The 21,920-nt window shown below is 36.7% G+C and overlaps 1 protein-coding gene across 1 annotated transcript; it reads left to right on the top strand.

The window, feature by feature from the left end:
* Nucleotides 1-4,777: 4,777 nt before the first annotated feature.
* Nucleotides 4,778-20,543, top strand: EFHB (EF-hand domain family member B). Its single transcript, XM_050891843.1, has 13 exons — nt 4,778-4,843; nt 5,165-5,227; nt 6,136-6,279; nt 7,946-8,126; nt 8,742-8,852; nt 10,870-10,999; nt 11,400-11,483; nt 13,307-13,374; nt 14,804-14,955; nt 15,751-15,958; nt 16,340-16,546; nt 17,085-17,266; nt 20,214-20,543. The coding sequence occupies exons 1-13, from the start codon at nt 4,778-4,780 to the stop codon at nt 20,376-20,378; spliced, it is 1,761 nt and encodes a 586-aa protein (XP_050747800.1). The 3' UTR covers nt 20,379-20,543.
* Nucleotides 20,544-21,920: the final 1,377 nt, after the last annotated feature.

The raw sequence follows: 21,920 nt of genomic DNA on the forward strand, positions 1-21,920 counted from the left end.
AATTTGGTTAGGTGTAACGTGAAACCACACACTCAGTTTGCACAAAAAGAATGAGCGAAAATGCAAAACATAATGCAGCAATGTTCAGAAAAGAAGAACCGTAACATTCCATATGTAGGGATTGGATATTCTATACTTCTGATATAAATAAATACTTTCTAAAATCAGAGTAATCTTTCAGATTAGCAAATGTATCTGAAATTCAAGGCTGAATGGAATTTTTGATGCAGGAATTATATTCATGTGATATAGTTGCACTAGTAAAAAGGGGGCAAAAGTGATAAAGTATGTTACTTTCACATGAGAGATTAGAGGATTTTTCTCTTCAAAATCCTTTGAGCAGACTTAAGATACGTTGCAGTAGGCCATTTTGCTGAAACTGCTAGCATGAATGCAAATCTCACATGCTTTTTGTCTGTTAAGTATATAGGCGGTCCATGCTTTGGATTATGTGATGGATGTACTCTGAGACTCGGATCCTACAGTGGCAGAGCTACAATACTGGTGTGCTGCTAGAAAGCGTGTGTTACATGCTTGAGGTTCCTACTGACTAACTCCCTGACCACAACATGGAGCTATATATAGTCTCTTTTGCTTTGTGAAACTCCCAAATTGTTCATAGCTGATTGATGCTGACATACCGGGTCAGCAAACAGCAAAGATTCACTGTGAATGTGTGAAATAGAGGCAGGAGAGCGTGCGGCAGTAATCAAATGACCGAGTTCCAGTTACTGTATTTTGGGCTTGACAGGGCTCTGTGAATGTTAGTGGTGAAGATGAGTTTCTTCTGTAGTAGACTGGACAAATAGCTGTTTAAGAAAAGCTCTGAAATCACCCGGATAGCCCTATCAGTGATCATGTTTTCATATTTTATGTCCACTTGGGTCATATGTCAAATACCAAAAGTGAAACTGTGTTGGATGATGTTAACAAAAAAAATTTGTGTTAGTGGGTCATGATTTCACCAGATGGATTTCTGTCTATTTCAGCGTTTCTCTGCAGAGTTTAATAATATGCTCTGTTCAGTCTTTTTGTGTTTAAATCTGACTCTAGATGTGTAATAATAAATGGAAGTTGACTTAAGAGATTCTGCATGTTCTCTATATTCTGTTTGAACTTCCCAAATTTTTTTTTTCATGTGTCCATCTGCTGTAATATCCTTTTTTCTGTCTTTCTTCTGTCTCTGCTTGTGTACATTTTCTCTGTACATCCATTGGTTTGGTCATATCATAACGTATAGAATGTGTGCAGCACATAGAAAGCAGTAATTTTCTGTCCATAAATGAGTTGAATAAAAAACGTGGAAGTAACCAGGCAATAACAACAGCAAAGTGTATCAGCATGGCTAATGTCCTTCAAGAGTTTCACAAAATTTGCAGCCTTTACATGAAGTTCTCTGGCCTTCAGATACCTTAAGGAGTTTACAGACTTAGTGCTTTGACTGCCATCTATGCCAGCACCATAGTCAGAATGAGAACTGTGTTGCAGAACGTGGGGTCTTTATGCTTCATAAAGAAAGTAAAATGCAGGGGTTTAGGTAGTTTCCATTCCTCAGTTTTAGCCTGAACAAGACAGAGAAAGGCACTATATTGTGGGAATTGGATGTCAGCAAATAGTGGTAACTTTCAAATGACTAGTACTGTTAAGTAAAGAAGTACTGCTGTAGAAGGGAATGTTTTGTTCAACTTTTCCAAAACAGATATCTCTAGAGATCTGATTTTTTTACACAGGAGGTGACAAATTCATGCTGAAGTCAAGAAAGTTTTGATCTTTTTTTCTAAAATGGAGTTCAGTTTTTTTCTGTTAATTCATCAGTTTATCTTTAAAATTTACAGATCCTTCCTACCCTACAAATATTCTTCCTGCACACCAACTAACTTTCAATCTAAGAAAGAACGAATATGACACTGATTCCTAAAATGAGCAGAATTCTAGGGAGAAGGGGCAGCTCTTTCGTTGGATACATCTACATGGAACTTTGAGCTCACATTTTGTATCTGCACTGTGGACTTACGAAAACACCTAGAAAATAGAGGTAAGAAACTCTAGCTTTTACTACCTTTTCTCATATTGTGTATCCACCCCTAATATGCTGAGAATGCACTTAGCCTGGCTTTTACCAGGCTGAATCCTGTCTACTTTTAATGCAATTTATATGAAGGGAAAATCTTTCCAAATTGATCCACTACTATTTTAGTTTCATTTCTGTGACTTCAAGATTTACATTTTTAAGAATATTATTTTTTTCTGATAGGGGGTGAAAATATGGATGCGGTTTTTACAGCTTAATAGTAGAGGGTTTTTTTTATATAGGAGGTGAAAGAGATGTATTCTTCTCTACCTTTTTACTAACTAGTTTTCTACAGTATCCACCCTGCTATAGTAATTTATAATAGAAGCAGCTCCTGCAGATAAAACATGTTTTCCTGCTTTCTCTGGCACCTGGATGCGTCTCTTGTGGAAAGCAGCCAGTGAGGCATCTTCCTCTTCCACAAAGAAGCTACCAAATGAGAGAATTTCTAGGAGGTTTAGAGTCTGCTTCCAAGAGACGTGTGGAAGATAGCTAAGAGAAGCATATATATTGTTAGTAGGTTTCAAATTGATTTATAGGCACCCGCGTTGCTGCTGAAAAAAAACAGAGAGGCAAAACAGAGAAGGCTGAGGACTTCTGCTCTACTTGTTTCTGCAATAGGCATTCTTTTTACACGGCCAGGTCCTATTTTTCTACCTTTGACACAACCCACTCCATCGGGGCTGAGCGGATTCTTTCAGTTAGCAACTGTGGCCACCTACTGGGGAAAAAAACAATGTAAAAATAAAATGAGAAATAACAGAATGTAGAAAAACAGTAATACCTTGAGCACAGGTAGATAGCCGGCTAGAAATAAACACAAGAATAAAAATTCAAGTCCCAGTTTCCTGTGCCCTACTATTACCATATAATTTTTGCGATACTATACTTTGCTCTTCCTCTGTATAAATAGTTCCCTCTTCTTCTGACAGCTTTATCCTTACCCGGTTACTCCTCTCAATCAGATCAAATTCATCCCTGATTTCTAACACCTGCAGTTTCATTCAGATCACAGTTTAGCCTTTACGGGATAGAAACTGCACCTGACATGAACGGATCACAAGGCAAGACATAACCGATTGTTTTATTTTATTTATTAAACTACCAACAATTATTGCTTTATTTGGCAGGAGCACTCTAAACTTTAAGTAACAACAAATATGATTGAAATATGAAATGAACTGAACATGTTAAGAATTTACAAGAGCTTCTTTAGTTCCCAAGTGGTCGTGGATGTTCTGTATTAGCGGTGTGGTACAGCCATGTCTACAGCACAAAAACACACCTACTTTTGAAAAAGGGCACCAGCAACTGCCACAGCTAGATAATAGCTGAAGATAACACATGTTACCTGGAGAAGATTAAGCTATGGTCACGCATGCTGGAAGCTAGCTGATCGTACTACTGACGTACCGTCAATGCGTCTGGCAGCTGGAGCATGTAGTCAGGCACCCCTACTGCCCAGTGGCCCGGTCATGAGAGAGCGATCGCTGCCTGAGCATCTCATCTTCCATTTGTAGGAAAGGGTCCTGAGAATTCAGTTTTAATTTAGCTTTCTTCATTTTAAATCCTTATCAAACAAATGATAGAGCCAAGAATAAAATGGCAACAGCTGGTAATGTTTGTTAATTAATTACGGTTAAGGTCTGTATGTTTATCTAAAATTGGTTTTGCCGTCATAGGACTACAGAGAATGGAGCAGAATGTGATTAAATTTAGATGTTTTGCTGGGAAGAAGGGGAGAGTTCACTAAATGTCACCTGAGAGTAAAAGTCTTTGTAAGAGCTGAGGGACTTTTAAACAGCAGTGAAACTTGTTCAGTCTTACCCACGCTGCTTTTCTGAAGTAATCCGCATCTGTTTCTAAAAGGCAAATACAGTGGTTTAGATATACGATGTGTTGACTTATTTAAGACAAACGGTAAGAGCATTCACGTGTCTTGATATATGGGTAGTGCTGACAGGCTTCTCTCGCCCACCTCTGTGCTGTTGTGTAGATGGGAGTTGCAGTTTTCTCCAGAGGAACAGTCTCAGTATAAAATATTTTATTAATATGTTTATACATGTGACAACATTTGTGAAAGGGGCTGTATTTTTTATTAGAATAATTAGTAAAGACTTAAAGTTTGGTCAGACTTTTGACCATGTAAGACCTCCTTTCAACCCAAAGAAGACTCATCCTGCCTGTCTGAAAGCTGGTGGATTTTCAAGGACTTTAATAATTGGTCTAAGAAACGTGCAACCTCTGCACTTGGACCTTAACTATTTTCTTAGATCATGATGGTTACAAAATAGCCTGAGTGCAGTTTTTTTCCTGGCTTTCTCCAGGGTGTGTGAGGGAGCTGGTGGGAGGGGTGTGAGGGAGGAGGACGACGGTGGGTGGTGGGTGCGAGGGAGATGGCGGGAGGGGTGTGAGGGAGGAGGACGGTGGGTGGTGGGTGCTGGCGGGAGGGGTGTGAGGGAGGAGGACGGTGGGTGGTGGGTGCGAGGGAGGAGGACGCTGGGTGCGAGGGAGATGGCGGGAGGGGTGTGAGGGAGGAGGACGGTGGGTGCTGGGTGCGAGGGAGATGGCGAGAGGGGTGTGAGGGCGGCCGCGCCGCCCGCCCCGCACGAGCGCTCCCATCGCTGCCTCCAGGGGGCGCGGTGGCGCCGCCCGCCGCCGTTGCCAAGCGAGCGGGGTAAACGGCCGCCGCGGCCCCGTGCCGCCATGGCGGGGCAGCTGCGGCGCGTCTACGAGGGACAGTTCACAGAGAGGTTTCCCGAGCTGTCGGCGGTGAGTGCCTTCGCTGAAGGCGTACCACCGTTGCCGCGGAGCCGCCTGCCCGCTCTCTGCGCCTTTCTGGGGCCGAGGTCTCGCTGTGGGCTGAGGGAAGAGGCTGGAGGAGGGGCAGCATGTGGGGCAGGCGGGCGCATCTCGCTGCGGTCCCCAGAGTCTCCTCCCAAAAATGCGTGTGGCTCCTTTTTTTCCCCCCTTTTATCAAAACGGGGACAATTAGACAACATCTCGTGCAAGGTGTCAGATCCCCATTTGACTAGTTGTGCTTATTAGTACAATGGGTTTGGTTATGCCTTATTTTTTGATTGTATTGTGTAGGATGGAAAGTTGCTTCCCACTGGCGATACGGCTGCGAGTTGCCTCACTGAGGTTTTACCCAGGGTGAGTTGGTTTTTCAGATGCTCCTTGTGAAACTTTTGTAATGATTTCCCATTAGTGATTGTGCTTTGAGACAAACCCTAAGAAAAAAAGAAAATCAGTGAAACCTTGGTCATTTTTTCTACATCCCTTCTTTTTAGGAACTACTATTTTTTTTCGATGTTAGTTTTTGTTACATGGGATCATAGAGAATAGCTGGTAGGATTGTAAAACACTTCTGGCAGTTCTTTTTCACTCTGCATATTTTACAAAATTCACCATGCCTGCTTAGATGGGACTAAATAGAATTGTTTTAGACAGTTTTTCTCTGGTAATACAATTACAGTGATTATTATTAGGAATTATTACTACTTCTGATGGAGGTCCTTCTTCTCTATCAAGGATGACCCTCAGAATTGTGCTTCCCACTCGCCCTTCCCCATGCCCCTGAAGACTCAGAGGATACTGAGACACAAACAGATCCCTTAAATAGCAGCTCTCCCTTTAAATGGGTAATTAAAAACCCCCAAAACTGTGGTTAAAATAATTTCTGAAATTGCTTCATTGATGGTGGAATTGTTGTGAATCAGGTTAAAAGTTTCTGAAGTTGATAAATGTAACATCTACTTTTCATGAAGTATATGTGAAGAAGTTGTTGCCCATCTAAAAGATGGACCCAGATAGTTGAAACTTAGCAACTCTCTTGTTACTTCTGTTGCTAATTTGATAAAATTTAGGCCGGGCTATGTTGACCTTATGCTCAGAGTATCAGCATCTGCAGGAGCATATGCATGTGTTACAGCCCTAAAACGTCCTCATGTTTTGTTCTTACCTCTGTGGAACCACACTGAAATGGCTGCAGTACATTTTCTTTTAATTAATATTTTGTGAATATCTGGTGTAAAATTGTTTTTTCTTTGCCTTATATATAGCCCATTACTCCAGCTACTGTGCGAAAGTTTCGAAATACAACAAATCCAGCTCCTGGTGTTGAAAGAATATTCTACGGCAGAGCAGATGATCCTGACATTGCAACTCACTTGACACATGGCATAGAGTCACGTTCCTCACTCAGTGTAAGAATGTGACTCATTTATTTTTGTTTAAGAATGGACTGCTTAAGAATGTCCTTAATAAGAGCAACTGATTTCTTCATAGTCAGGGATAAAGGTACATAGCTGAGTGATTTACACTGCAGCATTTCACCGCTGTTATGGATTATCTGAATTCTGAGGTCAATTCATAGGATTTAATTAGCGTGATTGAAATAGGAAAACACTTGAAGTTCAGTGACTTTTATCTTATCAGTGACTTAACTGTTGCAATGACTACTGAATTACTCATTTCATTTCAACATTTAGGCTAATGAACAGTCTTCTACTCAGAAATTTTGCTGCTTCTTTACTGATTACAGAGGTAAAACCTGTTGAGCTCTTAGCAAGAGAACTGCTGTCTGAGAATGTGCTTATAGTTCAGTGTAATTATTATGTATTCTTTCTTACCTTTGGGTTGAAACTGATTTTGTTAGCTAAAAAGTGATGTTTTGGATATGTCAGACTATTCTGTGTGTATTCTCCAGAAATTATTTTTGTAATCTGTAGTCAAACAACTGAAGAGATCATTGGTGATTTTTTCGTATAATTGTTGTTCAAATCTCTAAAAATAACAGTTGGGTTAGTAAAATACACTCTTATGATGCATTTCATCAACTGGGCTTGTAAATTAAAGGTTTTCAATTTTACAAATGAAAAAGTTGAGGCAAAGAGAAGTTCAGGTCTCAAAAATAAGTCTTCAGGTTGAAACACGTAAGTCCTGATATTAGAGGATGTTGAGTACGACATTTATTAGGTATATCCAAAATGAAAAAAAATCAGGTTCTTGGTGTCCCTGCTCAGAAGTTTTACATTGAATGGATTGATTTGTTTAGCTTCTACTGTCTGTTGAAGACTGTTTCACTTTGCATTATTAATTGGATATTAATTGGATATTGGATTAATTGGAGGAAGAGTTTATAATAATTAATAATTAACTGGAGGAAGAGTTGGAATCTTAGGGAGTTTGTTAAGCGTGGATTTGGATCAATTGTATTTGCTATTACTTTTTTCAATATTTCTTTATATAACATTCAACAAGTGTCTAATAATAAACCCTCTCTAGAGTCCCCATTACTTTGATGGGTAGCCTGAAAAATTAAATGATTTGGGAAGATCAAAATATCCTGAAATATTATCTTTAAATTCTTCATTGGCAGAATTGGGAGTAGCTGTTTAGAGAATAGATGGTCTTAACCACTAGACAATAGATGTTTTTAATCATAAGCACCAGGAGACTTCGTTCCAAAGATGTTATAACTATAATAATTTTCACACTTAAGTTTTGGTCATATTATAATTTGACTATAGTTTCTAATATACACTGAGAACAGAAAGGCCGCAGTCTGAAATTTTACAAATTAACAAGTAGAAAAACTCGCATAAAAATAAAAAGTTCTGTCTCACAATACGTATTTTATTTAGCTGGAGATTTAGCATAGCATTGATTATTAGTGGTCTTCTCTCAAAATACAGTTTTGTTTTGCAACTTGGTAGATAAAAGTATGTCAGTGTAATCATATAAGATCTCGTTAGAACACTTACAATCAAACTTTTTTCCGTGTGTGTGTGAGGGGGTAGCTGTAGTGATGTGTGAATGATTAAATTTTGCTGGTTTTCCTGCCTCTTGTGTTGTTTGTGATGTCTTTAGGCAGCTTCATTGATAAATCCACTTCCTAAAACTAAATTTCAACGAAAAATACAAGACAAAAAAGAAGCAATCTACTTCAGTAATCGTGAAGCATCCTTGGGCAGATCACATGATCAATCTTCTATGTTACCTAAGGGCTTGGATATAATTAATACTACATTTGGAACAAAAGTCATCCAAGGTAGGAAAATTTAGCATTAAAACATATTTCTTCTATATACAAGATAATCTGCAATTTAGTATCTAGTACATATTCTATGCTTCCAACAATTCCAGCTTAATAGAAAAGTTATTATTATAGCAGTTATTGAAAGGCATAAAAAGGTACTAGTATTTTTCAGTTACGATGAAGAAACAAGCAACTGAGAACATTTCGTAACTAGTAGGGCTTTTGGCTCTGTTCTAGATCTGTCTTTGTAGATTTCCCTGGAGAAATGTTTAGGTAGCTGACAACTTACCTTCCTTTTCCCAACTATTCTAATAGGTCTAATAAAAGATACTACGTTGACCTGTGCATCTTTCCTCCATAGATTGGAGCAAATCACATACATGTTGACCATGTAGCTCTCTTGCAACAGTTATGTTCATCCCAGTTTCTGTGATTCCCCCCTCCCCAGTCCCATGTCATTATGCTGTAAGATTCCTATAGATTGACTAGAAATGTGATAAGAAGTATCATTCTTCCACAGTATTAGCATCTTCTATAAGAAGATATTGTTTAAAATTAAGAACGAAACAAACAAAACACCCATCCTCTTTACCTCCTCTAACCATATATTTATTCCTTACTTTCCAGATGTATCAGCTGGAGAGCTTATAAATCCACCAAAAACTTTTGAGGAAGTGGATAAAGAAGCCAGAGAAGGACATGATCTGTATATTGTGTCACACAATGATTATTATGTGGGTAAGTTCAAAGGCTGATAAGAAACTGCATAAAAAGTTCTAATATATATAAAGGTAATTGTTCCTGTTTGTGTCTTCAACAGATATTGTACACTATTTTTTGAGATATAAACTATTACTTTTTACTACTGTATTAATATAATATAAATTCTTTTTAAAAGTAATGATGTGAAAAAAATACATGCAACGGAGAGAGCATGACCTGTTTCTGGAACTGTAGATCACTTTGTGGTGGGTGTATTAGACAGTATAAGAACTTAATGAAGGAGTTGGATGCCTGATTTCTTTTGGGTGCTATTTGAAAAGCAAAGTGTTTCCAGGAAACTAGAAACTCATAGATGCCCTGATTGCTTATTGAATTTGGCATTGTCTATGCCACTGAGAGCAATCTCAGGCTTAAAGCCACAGACTGTGAGCCCAACCCATTCCAGTACTTTCACTTCTGGTTCCTCTCGTTTATCAGGATCCGGACAGAATTTCAGGGCAGCTAGACTTTCTGATGGTGCGCTCAGCATCAGGCTCTGGTTACAAGGAATTTCAGGCTGGTGACTGGCTCTCTGGAGTGCAGGTTCCTCAGCCTATAGCATCCTGCCTGTGAGTCTGCCCCACAGCCTCTGTCTCTGCCCTTCCAGTGGGCTGTGCCTCCACTGCTTCAGCCTCTGGGGGCTGTACTTGTGTGAAGTGGTCTGCTCAGGGGTGGTTACCCTTTATCTCATAGGTCTGCACAGGAGCAGAGTGACAAGTAGCACTCTGAAATGCAGTACATGTATTACTTTTGCAGCCACTCCTATTTTTCCCAGTTCCATCATTTTGACTTAGGCTGAGAGACTTACATTGCTGCTCTCTAAGATTAGTGTTATAATAAAATTGCCCATTGCGCTAGTGCCAACAGTTTTGTAGGTGCAGGCCAAACATGTAAGAAACTGCAATACAGATATTTCAGTTGTAATAATGTAAATTTTATATGGAGGCAGTTACATAGAAGTGAAATTATAGTACTGTGTTCTCTCACCGAGCAATTCTACTACAAGTACTATTGGTATAAAATGGCCAAACTTGTAATTTTGTTTCCCCTCTTCCCCACCTTTCTTAGGTGTTTTCGTGGAAGTATTCATTATCTGTTTCTGTCTCCTTTGTAACTTCCGTCCACAAGATCATGGAGAGGCCAAGCCAAAACCAGACAGACAGACAGAAAAAAAAAAAAAAGTCAACTATGATGTGCCCCAGTTTTGAACAATAATGTAAAAATTCCATGCTGCCATACAGCCAGAGGAAGCCCTTATTAGAAAGCATGCAGTGAATAATATTTTTTGAATGTTCTAATTGCCATTCTTTTCAAAAGATGATTGAAAAGAGCTTGAAGAAACAGAATGGCTTTTTTTTCTGTGACAAGTAACATGTGCTTGCAGCTCATTTACAAAGAGTACTTCTGTGATATTCTTGTATGTGAAAACTCATTTTATAGGCAAGACTGGTTTAATAGATTCGTGAACAAGTAGGGTAATATGTTGTTTACAGTGAAGTCAATGGCAAAATTTCCATTGAAGTCAACATAGCAAGAGTCTATCTGAAAATGCAGCACCTCAAAAACATTTTTTTCCTTTTAGCATTTTTTTTTTTTAACAAATAGTAAATTAAATGGTACACATCTCTGCTCAGGTACAGACATTATAAAGTGATTTGTTTGCAAGACCCTCACTACTTAGGCTGCCTGGTATTTTTTCATTAATTCTGTTGGGCTTGTCTTTGGTCAGACATAAAAGAACATCCAATGATTTTACCACTGAAGCAGTTTTTGCTTTTTATTTTGCCTTTTATCTTCACTTTTGACAATGAGATTATTCCTAACTATTTAATAAACATGGAGAATGCAAATCAGTTATCTTTAATTGAACAGAATTTTTAATTAGTTGTTTGCTTTTGTTTCTTCATTGTTTTGTCTTAAGAATGAATATACTTAGTACCATTTTTCTTCCTGAGGTGTTTTATATAGGTTCAAATGCTTACTTTTTCTGCAGGGGAAGCAATAAATAGGAAGTATGACTCGCCAAACTTCAGCAAGTCTTTTGTTTATGGAATAGAAACCCCTCACTTTAGAGATGGGCGAAGTGTATCCAAATCCTTAAATTGGCTCTATGATCTGCAATCGTAAGTTGCAATGAGTTAACTGGTTAATTAGTGGGTGAGTTCTCAAGAAGAGTGAGTCTTCATATTTGAAGATAGGTTTACATCTCACAATCCCATCTTTAGCTATATTGAACTGAATAGAAAATGCAAGGAGTAATTTTCAGAATAGTTTATCCAAATCAGTTCTACCATAGTATAACAGCACTTGGCATGTCTTTAGCATTACATTGTCCTGGTTTCAGCTGGGATAGAGACACCTTTGATTTCAAATAGCAAGATTTTTCAATTACTAAATTTGTGTTTGTCTTGCAGAGGAGTTGCTATTTCCTTCTAACGTATAATAATGTTCTTCAATATTATTGAAAAATTGTTGAATATTGTTAAAACAAATATGTGCGAGAGTTATTTTCATAATTTGTAGGAAGAGAGCAGCAAAAATCGTATCGAAACGAAGTGATGATTTCAAGGAAAAATTTCAACCTCAGCTTGGAAAAGTCCTTGATCCGTAAGTAAGCAAAGATACCTTCCAAGAACAAAATTCACTCACGTTTGCCAAGTCTCCAATATCTTTTACTGTCTTGGGTAAAAATTATAACTGTGTGCTCAATGCTTGCACTGCAGCACTCAATTACAGAAAGGGAGTTTCTACTTGCCATAATTAGGCTGATAAGTTTGCAAGTTACTAATGAGGGCTGTATTGTGTCTACGTGGTGAAGTTAAGTCTGACTGTTTAAATGGTCTATATCTGAATTGATCAAATTTCCACCAAGGAAATTACAAGCACGCTGTAACACTTCATTTTTTGTTTTCTGTCTTTTGCAGTTAGGAAGGTTAGAAAGAACTGAAATGTCTCACCTATTATTTGGGGATTTGACCACTTTGCCTACTCTGGCACTATTTTTGGTCATCTTTGTTACCTCACCTGTATTCTCACTTTATTATTACTTCCTTGGAAAAGGACATGGAACTAAATTGTGTTATTATCTAGCAGCACATATCAATCTCAGTCGAATCATTACAATGCTTCATAAACCTGAGGTGATCTGGAACAGCTTTTTAATTTTACAAAACAGTGCTTATAAAGGGCTACAGTAGTCCTAAGGTACAGTGTGGTCAGGATCCAGCTGTGCTAAAATCTAGGGTTCCTGAACGTATACAAAGACTGTCTTTGCAGATGCTCTAGATTTCTGCAAAATTGTATCTGAAGACTCACAAACAACATTATTGACTTTGGTAGCAAAATTTAATTTTAAGCTCAAGATCACAGGCTTAAGTGACTCTGGAGAACTATGCCCATAGTAGCTGTAAGGAGCGAACACAAATGTGAGCCAGTTTCTCCTCTCCCTTTCACTGTGTCCTAGCTTACTGTGAAGTAGACCTGGAGCAACATGAGGCAATATGATCAGTCAGGGAATATGGGTTGCAGTGCAAGCTCAAACCCAGCCCTAATAGTACAAGGCAGATACAAGCTAACCTAATTTTATTTAGTGAATTTTACACCATCCACATCCTAAGTGTAATATGAAAATGATAAAGAAAAATACAGATAGTAGTTTTTAGATTACAGTGCTTCCACCTCTGTGTGGTTTTGTTTGTTTGTTTGTTTGTTTGTTTGTTTTGTATTTTAGAACAAGGCATTGATTCTCTTTTCAGTTTTGATGGAGATTTCTGATTCATGTAACAGTTTTAATTAGTAAACATAGAGATAAAATGAACATTGCATCTTTTTCAAATTAAGAAATAAACAAACAGTTCTTTAATGTTACCAACAGCATCTTAATTTTCTGGTAAATAAAACTGGGCCAGGTTTTCCAGATGGATATTGGCTTGGTTGCTGGTTTTGTTAGACACAAAATTACATGTGAAAAAGCAGAGATGTGATTCAATTTTTCCACTTTAGCCAGAAGTAGTTTATTTGGAGACATTATTTCAGTTGAAGATCTGGTTTGTCCTAAACATTCCTATTGTTTGACTAGTATGTTATAAGGACTTTTCTCACTCATTTCTGTCATTGTCTTAGGGAAAAAAAATATTTTAGCATAGAATGTTTTTCCTTTTAATGAGTATAAATGTTCAAAAAGTTAATGTTTACATTTGGTTGTGTTATATTACAAACAGCAAATGTTCTAAACGGTTTATAAAGGGATGCTTTTCTGGAATGGCGACTTTGAAGCAAAGTACTGATAAACAAATTTCAGGTGAACTATATGTATCATCCCTAATTATATAACAGAAGATCACCTTTTTTTTTTTTAATAATACCACGGGGTTTATATTGGCTATTAATAAACTATTTGACAATTAACAAAGAAATGTGCTTATTGACAGTATAGCAGAAACTATGAATGTTCCCCCAGGCCATACATTTGGAATGTTACTCCATCGAGATGAATATGGTAAGTTCAGGGGCAGAATAAAATCTTATCTTGTTGATGAAACTATGCTGAAGTAATTACTGTTGGTTATGTATTATATAATTTTCCTAAAACCTTAGAAGCAAGGTACAAAAATTTAACAGCGACAGTAAATTTTTGGAGGGAAAATTTGAGAAGAATTGAAGTTGCTAGTGGGAAAAAAATGAATGTCAGAAAGAAAGAAACTTTAGGTTTTGGATGATCATGTTGGTTTTTTGGGGGTTTTCGTGTGTTTTTTTTTAAAGCTTCTGTATCTGAATGTAAACAAGATGGGAAACAGCAGAAAACTCATATTGACATCTAAGTGACAAAGTTAAAATGGCTGTTTAAATCAATTATGTGTCTTTCCTCTCAATGATTTTTCCAGCACTTCTATAAAAAGTGTAAAAATAACAAACAATAAATAAGAATAGTAAGTTTTTGAAGGTAGCAGGGAGACAGAAAAAAGAATGAAAATAAAAAATTGTTAATTTTCATTATGACAAAGTTTTGAAAACTGGTCAACTCAGTCAGTGTTGGGATTGATGGTGTTTTAACATTATGTTTAATAACTAGGGAATACAGTGAATAGTTAGGCGGCAAAAAATGTAAGTGGCTCAAAGTTATTTAGTTAGTCAAGACCAGAGGAGGCTTGTTCAAATTCTGCATAAGCTTTTATACATGCTTTACTATGTAGTGTAATACAGTTAAATATTTTAAATGTGTAGGTATGCTTGTCCTATAAGGAACAGGAGAAGGAACTGAACAAAAAAATTCATTATTAACAAGCAGAAAATAATGCATGTACGTTGCTGTTAGAAGGGGATTAGGTGAGCTACTCCTATTTGTTATTGGACTCTGAATGAATTTCTTGCACTCTAGAAAGTGACCTTGTTGTCTTGGGGACTTGGATGAAGACTGTAGCTCAGTGTGCCAAAGTGTTTAAAAATACTAATAAAGTTAGGATACATAGAAAATGGGAAGAGTAACACAAAAATAGTACATTGTCTTTCTAGAAAGCAATGGTATGTAATTATCTGAAATATTACATTGACTTTCCCATTAGTTCTTGTAAGTATCCTGAAATATGACAGACTGGAAGTGATAGATTAATAATATATGTTCTTTTGTTCTCAACTATGGACATCGAGTAACTCTTACTGCTGTCAGAAGCTTTTGGAAGCAGTGGATGGGTTTGTGAAGCTATATTAAGGTGTTTCAAAATTTTTGATATTAACTGCATGTGAGTAGAGAAATCATCATATGGACCATTTGGTCTTTTAATGAAATGGCTGTATCAGATGTTCAGCAGTGCTGAAAATCAGCATCTGGAAACTGAAATTCTCTTTTTCCTTAAGACTGTAAGCCATTTTTTTAAAATGTCTGTTTGTATATGCACGACTAATTGAGGAAGTGTTTATGTTTACATGAGTTGGTGATCTTCTTCACTACCGAGTTCCATGTGAGTTCCTCCGTGGTAAAGACAGAGAGAGAGCTGTCTTGACTGCAGTTCGGCAAAGTTTGAAGAAAGCTAACTATAAGAATTTTGACATGTTACTAGAAGCATTCAAGCATTATGATAAGGTTAGTGCTTTGAAAAAGTATAAATGTAAAGGAATGTGTGACATTAGCGCTCCTGTGCTATGGAGATACAGACATGAAGAAACATAAGCATAACAAGGCAAATATAGATTAAGACTGTAAAGACAAGGTAACTTCATAGTTATTTTATGTTTAATCTACTGTGATATGCTATGGAATTAAACACAACAGTATTTGGAGCCTTTCACAACAGTATTTGGAATATCCAAGTTAACAGCGAGCAAGGAACATGTGAGCAGGAATAATCTTAGCATTTTTTGCTCTTCAAGATTTGGTATTTCTTCTTAAAAGAAAAACAGTTGAAGGGTTTACGTTCATATTTTCTTCCAAGCTATACTTTTTGACTGAGTCACCAAGCATCAGAATTTCAAATATTTTCTTTTTTTCTCTCTGGAAAAAAATTTATAATTAACATTTCATATATAACATTAATTGTAATGTATACAGAATGATTGATGCCTTACTTTCAAAAGAAATCTTGGCTTTGCCTCAACATTTATGATTAGATTGTTATCTTGTCACAATACCCTGTCACACTCTTTTACTCTCAAATCACTGTATTATTTAAGTTGAAAATTATTTAGTGACACTTTTATATTCAGATTTTTAATTTCTAAATTACTCAAGGTTTCTTTTTGTATTCAGCAATGTTATTATTCTGAAATGGTGTGTCTGGCGCTATATATATACATATAAACACATACGTGTATGTGTTCCTTTTGGTGGAGCCTTTTTATAATGGCTGTTATAACAACTGTTTTATTTTATTTATAATAGAATGGTGGTGGAATGATAGACAAGGATGACCTACGAAAGTCCTGTTTTCAGCTTAATCTGAATCTAGATGATGCGCTCCTGGATTCCTTATTTGACTACTGTGATTTGGATAAAGATGGTCTGATTAATTACCTGGAGTTTGCAAACTTTCTGAACTGGAAAGACAAAATGGCTGTTAAAGAGTTTGAAGAAAAAATAATTACAAAAGGTAGATGACTTAATACTGGGAAATTGTGGAGACAATCTTGTTCTCACAACAGCTGTTGAAATGACATTGCTGTTGTAGACTGGGTGCTCCTTTAGAACATTAGGGTTTACAGAGTGCATTTAGTCCTTGCCTACCACCAGCAGAGCCTCAGATACAAATGTATTTCAGAACCCTGGAGTTCTGTGTTGCATGTTGAGAATGTCCCATAAATCAGGAGAAAGTAAAAAATCTCTTAGAGTCATTATCAGAAATGCAGATTAATTATGTTACCTACTTTATAGTTTTTCAATTAGGATTATAGGATTCAAGCAATGGTTTTTACCTCTTAGTCTATAATGTGCTGATAATAAATCCTGGCTGCACCATAACTTTTGTTTATAGGGAAAAAACTAGATGCTCCTGTTCTGCCTGAAGACACAAAGGCGAATGATGAGCCACTGCTGAAGCAGGAAGATCTTGTGTTAAAAGAACCGGGAAGCTCAGAAAAGACACCAAAAACACTTACAAGATCAACAGATCACGTATTTGCAAATTATCAAACAACTTCTTCTCAGTATAATGCTGTAGTAGGTGGTCTCCCAACAACCTGTAAGTACAGTGGACTTCTGTACGCTTCTGAGCATTATTTAAGACAAAATCAGGAACAAGTTTAAAAAGTATTGCTACAGGTTCTACTAATGTACAGTAGTGAATTAATTTATCTAAACTAAGTTTGTTTAGGATTGTGGCTTGGAAGTTGGCATGGCTTGGATGTTTGGCATGGTTAATCCATTCAAAACGTGGAAGTTAATCTAGGTGTCTTTGAGAAATTACGCTAGTAATTTCTACTTCTAAAAGTAGAACAATATCTTCTTGGAATCACCTAAAAATGTTTTCAGCTGGAAGTATTGGATAAGTACTGGAATATTACTGCAAGATTTCCTGTTGTCATGCTTCATGATGTAGCTGAAGCTAGGAATTCTAAAAATATGAAAAAAGATGAGGAAGAAAATAATATGACTTGTTATTGAACATATGAGAGACGAAGTATCAAATTTGTTCTTTCTTCATACAAAATGTGTTATCCTCCCTGGCACTATCTTTACATACAGGCTTTTCCATGCTACCTGTTGATTGATTTCCACAGGTTATCCAGTGTGTGGTGTTCCAACTATTCGTTCAGATATTCCTGCTCCTCAAATTCACCACATCAGTGAGAGAACTAATTATGGTGATGAGGCCAATGCTTATGCATTATTGTTCCCTTCTGTCTTCAGTCAAAAGGGAGTGTATGAAAGAGAGTTTTTTAAAACAAGACCAAAGGCAGAGGTATAGTGCATTTCTTCAGAATATTCTTCCAAGATAAAAGTACCTTTAGCTGTGTGGGAGTGGAAAGTCATATTATCAAATAAACAGGTTGTAAAATTCATTGTTGCAACATTACCATCTTTCTTTACATCCATTCAACTATCTGAAAAATATGTACTCTTCACATTCAAAATTATTCATAGATACTAATTTTATTGAGATCCAACTTCAATAAGTAATATAAGGAAGTACATCAGGTTGTTGCTACTCATGCTCAAATGCTGTGTTGAATGAGGGTTGGTAATTAGTCTAGGGCTTAAGAGTCTATGACTCATCATTTCTGCAATGTGAGAAGAGCAAAGCAGTTGTGGAATTTCCGTCCTTGCACATATTCAAATTTCTGAGCAAGGTCCCAAGCAACATGGTTTAACGGTAAAGTTAGCCCTGCTTTGATTATGTGGTTGGATGGATGATCTCCAGAGATCTCTTCCAACCTAAGTTATTCTATGATTCTATGAGTAGCTGTCTTAAAAAGCCCCAAAAGAAGATTTTTACAGGTGTGTAAAACTAGTTGCTATCACAGAGGGATGTTCAGTGGAAAATTTTACCCAAGGTGTCTCTCCTCAAACAAACTTGCAGGTTTTGCTAATGGCAAATTCAGCAAACTGCTTGAATATACCTTTAAGTGCTCTGCTGAGTCACGGTCGTAGGTTCTGATCTACAAAGGACTTGTACAGTGATAGACGATATAGGGAGTCACACACCAATGCTGTGCCATCTCATATTTCTGAAGAGAAAGATAGGATGTGAGACTGTAGGGACTTACCTGGGGACTCTATGATTTTTCTGTCTGATATCTCTGGGGGCTGCTACCGCTCTGTTATCTCACAGCCCAGTGTTCCTCCCGCATAAATACTAAAACAACTTTGCTGCTTCTTCAGTTTGTTTACTCTTTTGCTTCTACATTTGTATGCATTTTCTAGTGAAAAAATATTAGATAACTTCACTACCTGAAATACAATTTATAAGACAATTGTAACAAAATGTGAAATTCCAATCTAAAATGAAAAAAGAAGCCTTGACAACCTCTCCCTCTCTACTAGTCATTATATTAAATATTCAGTCACTTTGGAAGTGGATATGGAACTTGAGTATATATTTTACAGAAAAGAATGTTGCTAGTTAGTGGCTGGGGATGTAAAGGTGTGGTGTCATGTTCTGTACGTATCCATAAAATGGCTTGTCAGAATGTTGTGTACATGAGCATTTACCATTTTATAATCTAGCACTGAAGCAGGAAATCCATGTGTGCAGAATATAGCTAACAGTAAATAAAATGTATGCTTCATTGAGAAGCCCATTATACCTGTCAAGCACTAGATAGAACTCTTCTCTGAAGTTATGATGTGGCCTGAGATGTCATACTCCATTGTAGATGATACAGGCTATACAGAGTTCAGTACAGAACCACCTCTGAGTGTATTAAATCACCCTATACTCATGAAATGGACTGTTTCAGTATTTTAGTGATGGTCTTTGATTTATTTTGATATGGAGTATTAACATTTTCAAACATGTAATAGCTAATGAAATTATTATATGAAAGCCCAGAGTCATTTAATACTACCAGTTTTACTATAGGCCTGTAGAAATGAATGCAAATTCTGACTATAAAGCAGTTTCATGAGGTGACTCTTCCTGTCGCAAAGGAACAAATTGAAGAGAATAGAAGTTATGTAACTGAGTAATAGTATGTAATTTATGTTCAACATGATCATATTGATAATAGGTAAGGGTCAGTTTAACCCCGTCTGCAGAGTTGATAGTCTGTGCTTTAGTCAGTGATTATTTTATGGCTGTTGACAAGTCAGGACAGAGTTGTATTTTAATATGGTGAAGCCAAGTTATGAGAGCATGTAGTCCTTTATTGTCCCTGCCGTGGTATCCTGTAATGGAATATTGCTTTTAGTTTAACTTTTAAATTTCACTAGCTTGTTGAAGACGTTAGATCCAATCTGGTTTGTTTTCCTCATGAGTAATATTGATTTAACTGAAACAACACCTATGCTTAAACAAAATTTAGTCAATGTTTTCCTCCTCTAATTTCAGCTGGCATAAACTGTCATAGATTTATTGGCTAAGATGACGCTGCAGATTTGCTGTACTGTGGATCAGACCTATATTTATACAAAAGACAGTTTTAGATGACAAGGTTGATTTGACTATGTTAAAGGTCTTACTTTATCAAAACATGCATAAAATCTCCAGAGCATAAATATAACACACATGCACGCACACATGATACAATTGAAGAAGCCAAATGTTTGCTAATACTAACAAAAGCACAAGTCATGTCAATATTCTTCTAAAGCCACCTTCCTCTAATGAGTCAACAGGTCAGTGTAATGAGGCATGCAGCAGGAAGCATCCAAGTGAGAAAATATGGAAAAAAAAAATATTTCTGCTGAATTACTTTGGTGTAAAACTATAGCAAGACCCAAACTTGATGTGAACCATTTCATTTTAGTCACTTCACCCACTTATCTATATCAATTGAAGATTTTGCGTATAGTATTCTTCCTGTGACGAGCAGACAATAATATAATCTGATTTATGTCGATAACTGCAAAAATACAATGGATAAACAGGACTTGGCTTAGGGCTCTTAAAAAACGTCTACTTTTCCCTGAATCTTCTGTGTTTGATTTTTCCAGTGTTGAAGTTGCATCAACGTTACTTTATTAACTAAAGACGATTTTGTACACCACTGCTTTCATCCCAATAAGATTCAGATTTACTGAAATAGGAACTTCTTTGGTTAAGGATGCAGGATGTGGTCCGTAGTTTTTATTTAAGAGTGGGAAAGTATTCTTTGGCAAATAGAGATTGCTAATGTATGTAAAAGCCAGACTCCATATAGTTTAAAGAAAATGCTGACCAGAATTACATGAATTGTATTATTTTGTAGATTGCACAAATTCTCCGCAATATTGGCGTGAACATTTCAGATGAAAGGTTTGAAGAGATATGGAAGCAAGCTTGTATGAAACATCAGAAAGAAGAGGTTTGTGTAGAAAGCATCAGGAATGTACTGGATGAGATACATGGATCGCACACAAAAAACAGTTGCTAATTCTAGTCTTTGGGCACTGCATTTATTTAAATTGACATCAGTCATAATTCTGATGCTGAATACAATAAACATTTTCAATAACATGTGTTTACAGAACTGGAATTCACTGTTTATTGTCTTTCTACATAGTGGGTTCACCCCATATATATGAATCTTGCTGCTATCATTGCCGTTAGTAGGAACTGATATCCATAGGAATAAAAGAGGATACAGCATGTTGGTAAATGGAATGCAAATATTTATCTTATAGTCTTTATTTTTTCTTTTTTACAGTGTTTCTAAGTCTAAATAATAATACTTTGAACATGGACACATTTTGCATTTTTTAATTTATTTTTTTCTCTTATAAATGGAAGGGCACTTTTGAAAGTACTTAAGATAAATGTTTCAGGTATGCAAGACCTCTTAAAGATTATTATCATAGAGTGGCATCTTGCCTTGCTTCTAATGTTCCATAATTTCTTGTCAACAAAATGGTAGCTAACAGAGATCTGGTTGTGGTAAGTTATTTGACATGTTTAAAAATTTGTGTGAGAAAGTGCTTTACAGTAAGGTACTAAGGAAACTACATAGTCATGGGGGTGGGATCTAAAGTGTTGTTATGAAATAGACTCCATTAAGAAGTGCAAAAATAAATGCCCAGTTGTGTGGTAGAGGGCTCATATTCTTTATGCAAGCCTATGGCTATTAGGTAGTAGTATTCAGCTTTCACAAATCAGAAAAAAGAATGGGTATTTAGAGGTGTATGTGCACATTACATAAAAACACAGGCTAGGTAGTCAGAAAAGTTTGGGAGGGCTTTCAGAGCGCTGTCACCTGTGACCAATGCAATTTCCTGGGAAGAGGGATCTTCATAAATGAATAACACTTGAGGATCATTATGGAAATCTCAATGAATATATATGAAGTCCAATAAGAATAAACAATGGAAAGCAAGTAATACTAAAATCTGCAACTGTGAATTGGAATGTTCACTCTTCACCTACAGTACTGAGCTTGGTATAAAACAAATGGAAATTGTTCGATATTGACAGTGAGAATGATTGCTTTTAGACTTTTTCAAATTAATGGAAGAGAAAAATCCTTGCCCAATGTAATCTTAACATACAGGATTTCAGGAAGGATATCACTTTGTCACCTGTTGGTGCTTTAAATACCTTAGTAAGATTTGGAGGATGTTGCCAGCCAAAAGTTTTACTGAATTCTACAATGTAAGTAAAGTGTCTATATATCTTAAATACTAGGAATGCATGTGTAATGCCAGCTTAAAATGTCATTGTAAGGCTTTTACTCACGTGATTGTTAAGATTCCTTTTTTGCCAGTGTTCTAGGAGCTTGTAATTTACTAGCTTGTTACGTGAGATCCACAAGCCAGACCCTTTTGTACGTTGTCATTGTAGCATTAATAGTAGCTGTCTTACATCAAGTAGAAAGAATTCGCTTTCTGGTATCTCCAGGGAGCAGGTGGTGGAAACGCTGCTTGATGAAGGCAGCTTCTTTCCTGCTGTAAATGAAAGTTGTTCTGTGCTGTTGTTGCCTTGC

Source organism: Gymnogyps californianus, chromosome 2 (genome assembly GCF_018139145.2).
Source record: "Gymnogyps californianus isolate 813 chromosome 2, ASM1813914v2, whole genome shotgun sequence".
NCBI lineage: Eukaryota > Metazoa > Chordata > Aves > Accipitriformes > Cathartidae > Gymnogyps > Gymnogyps californianus.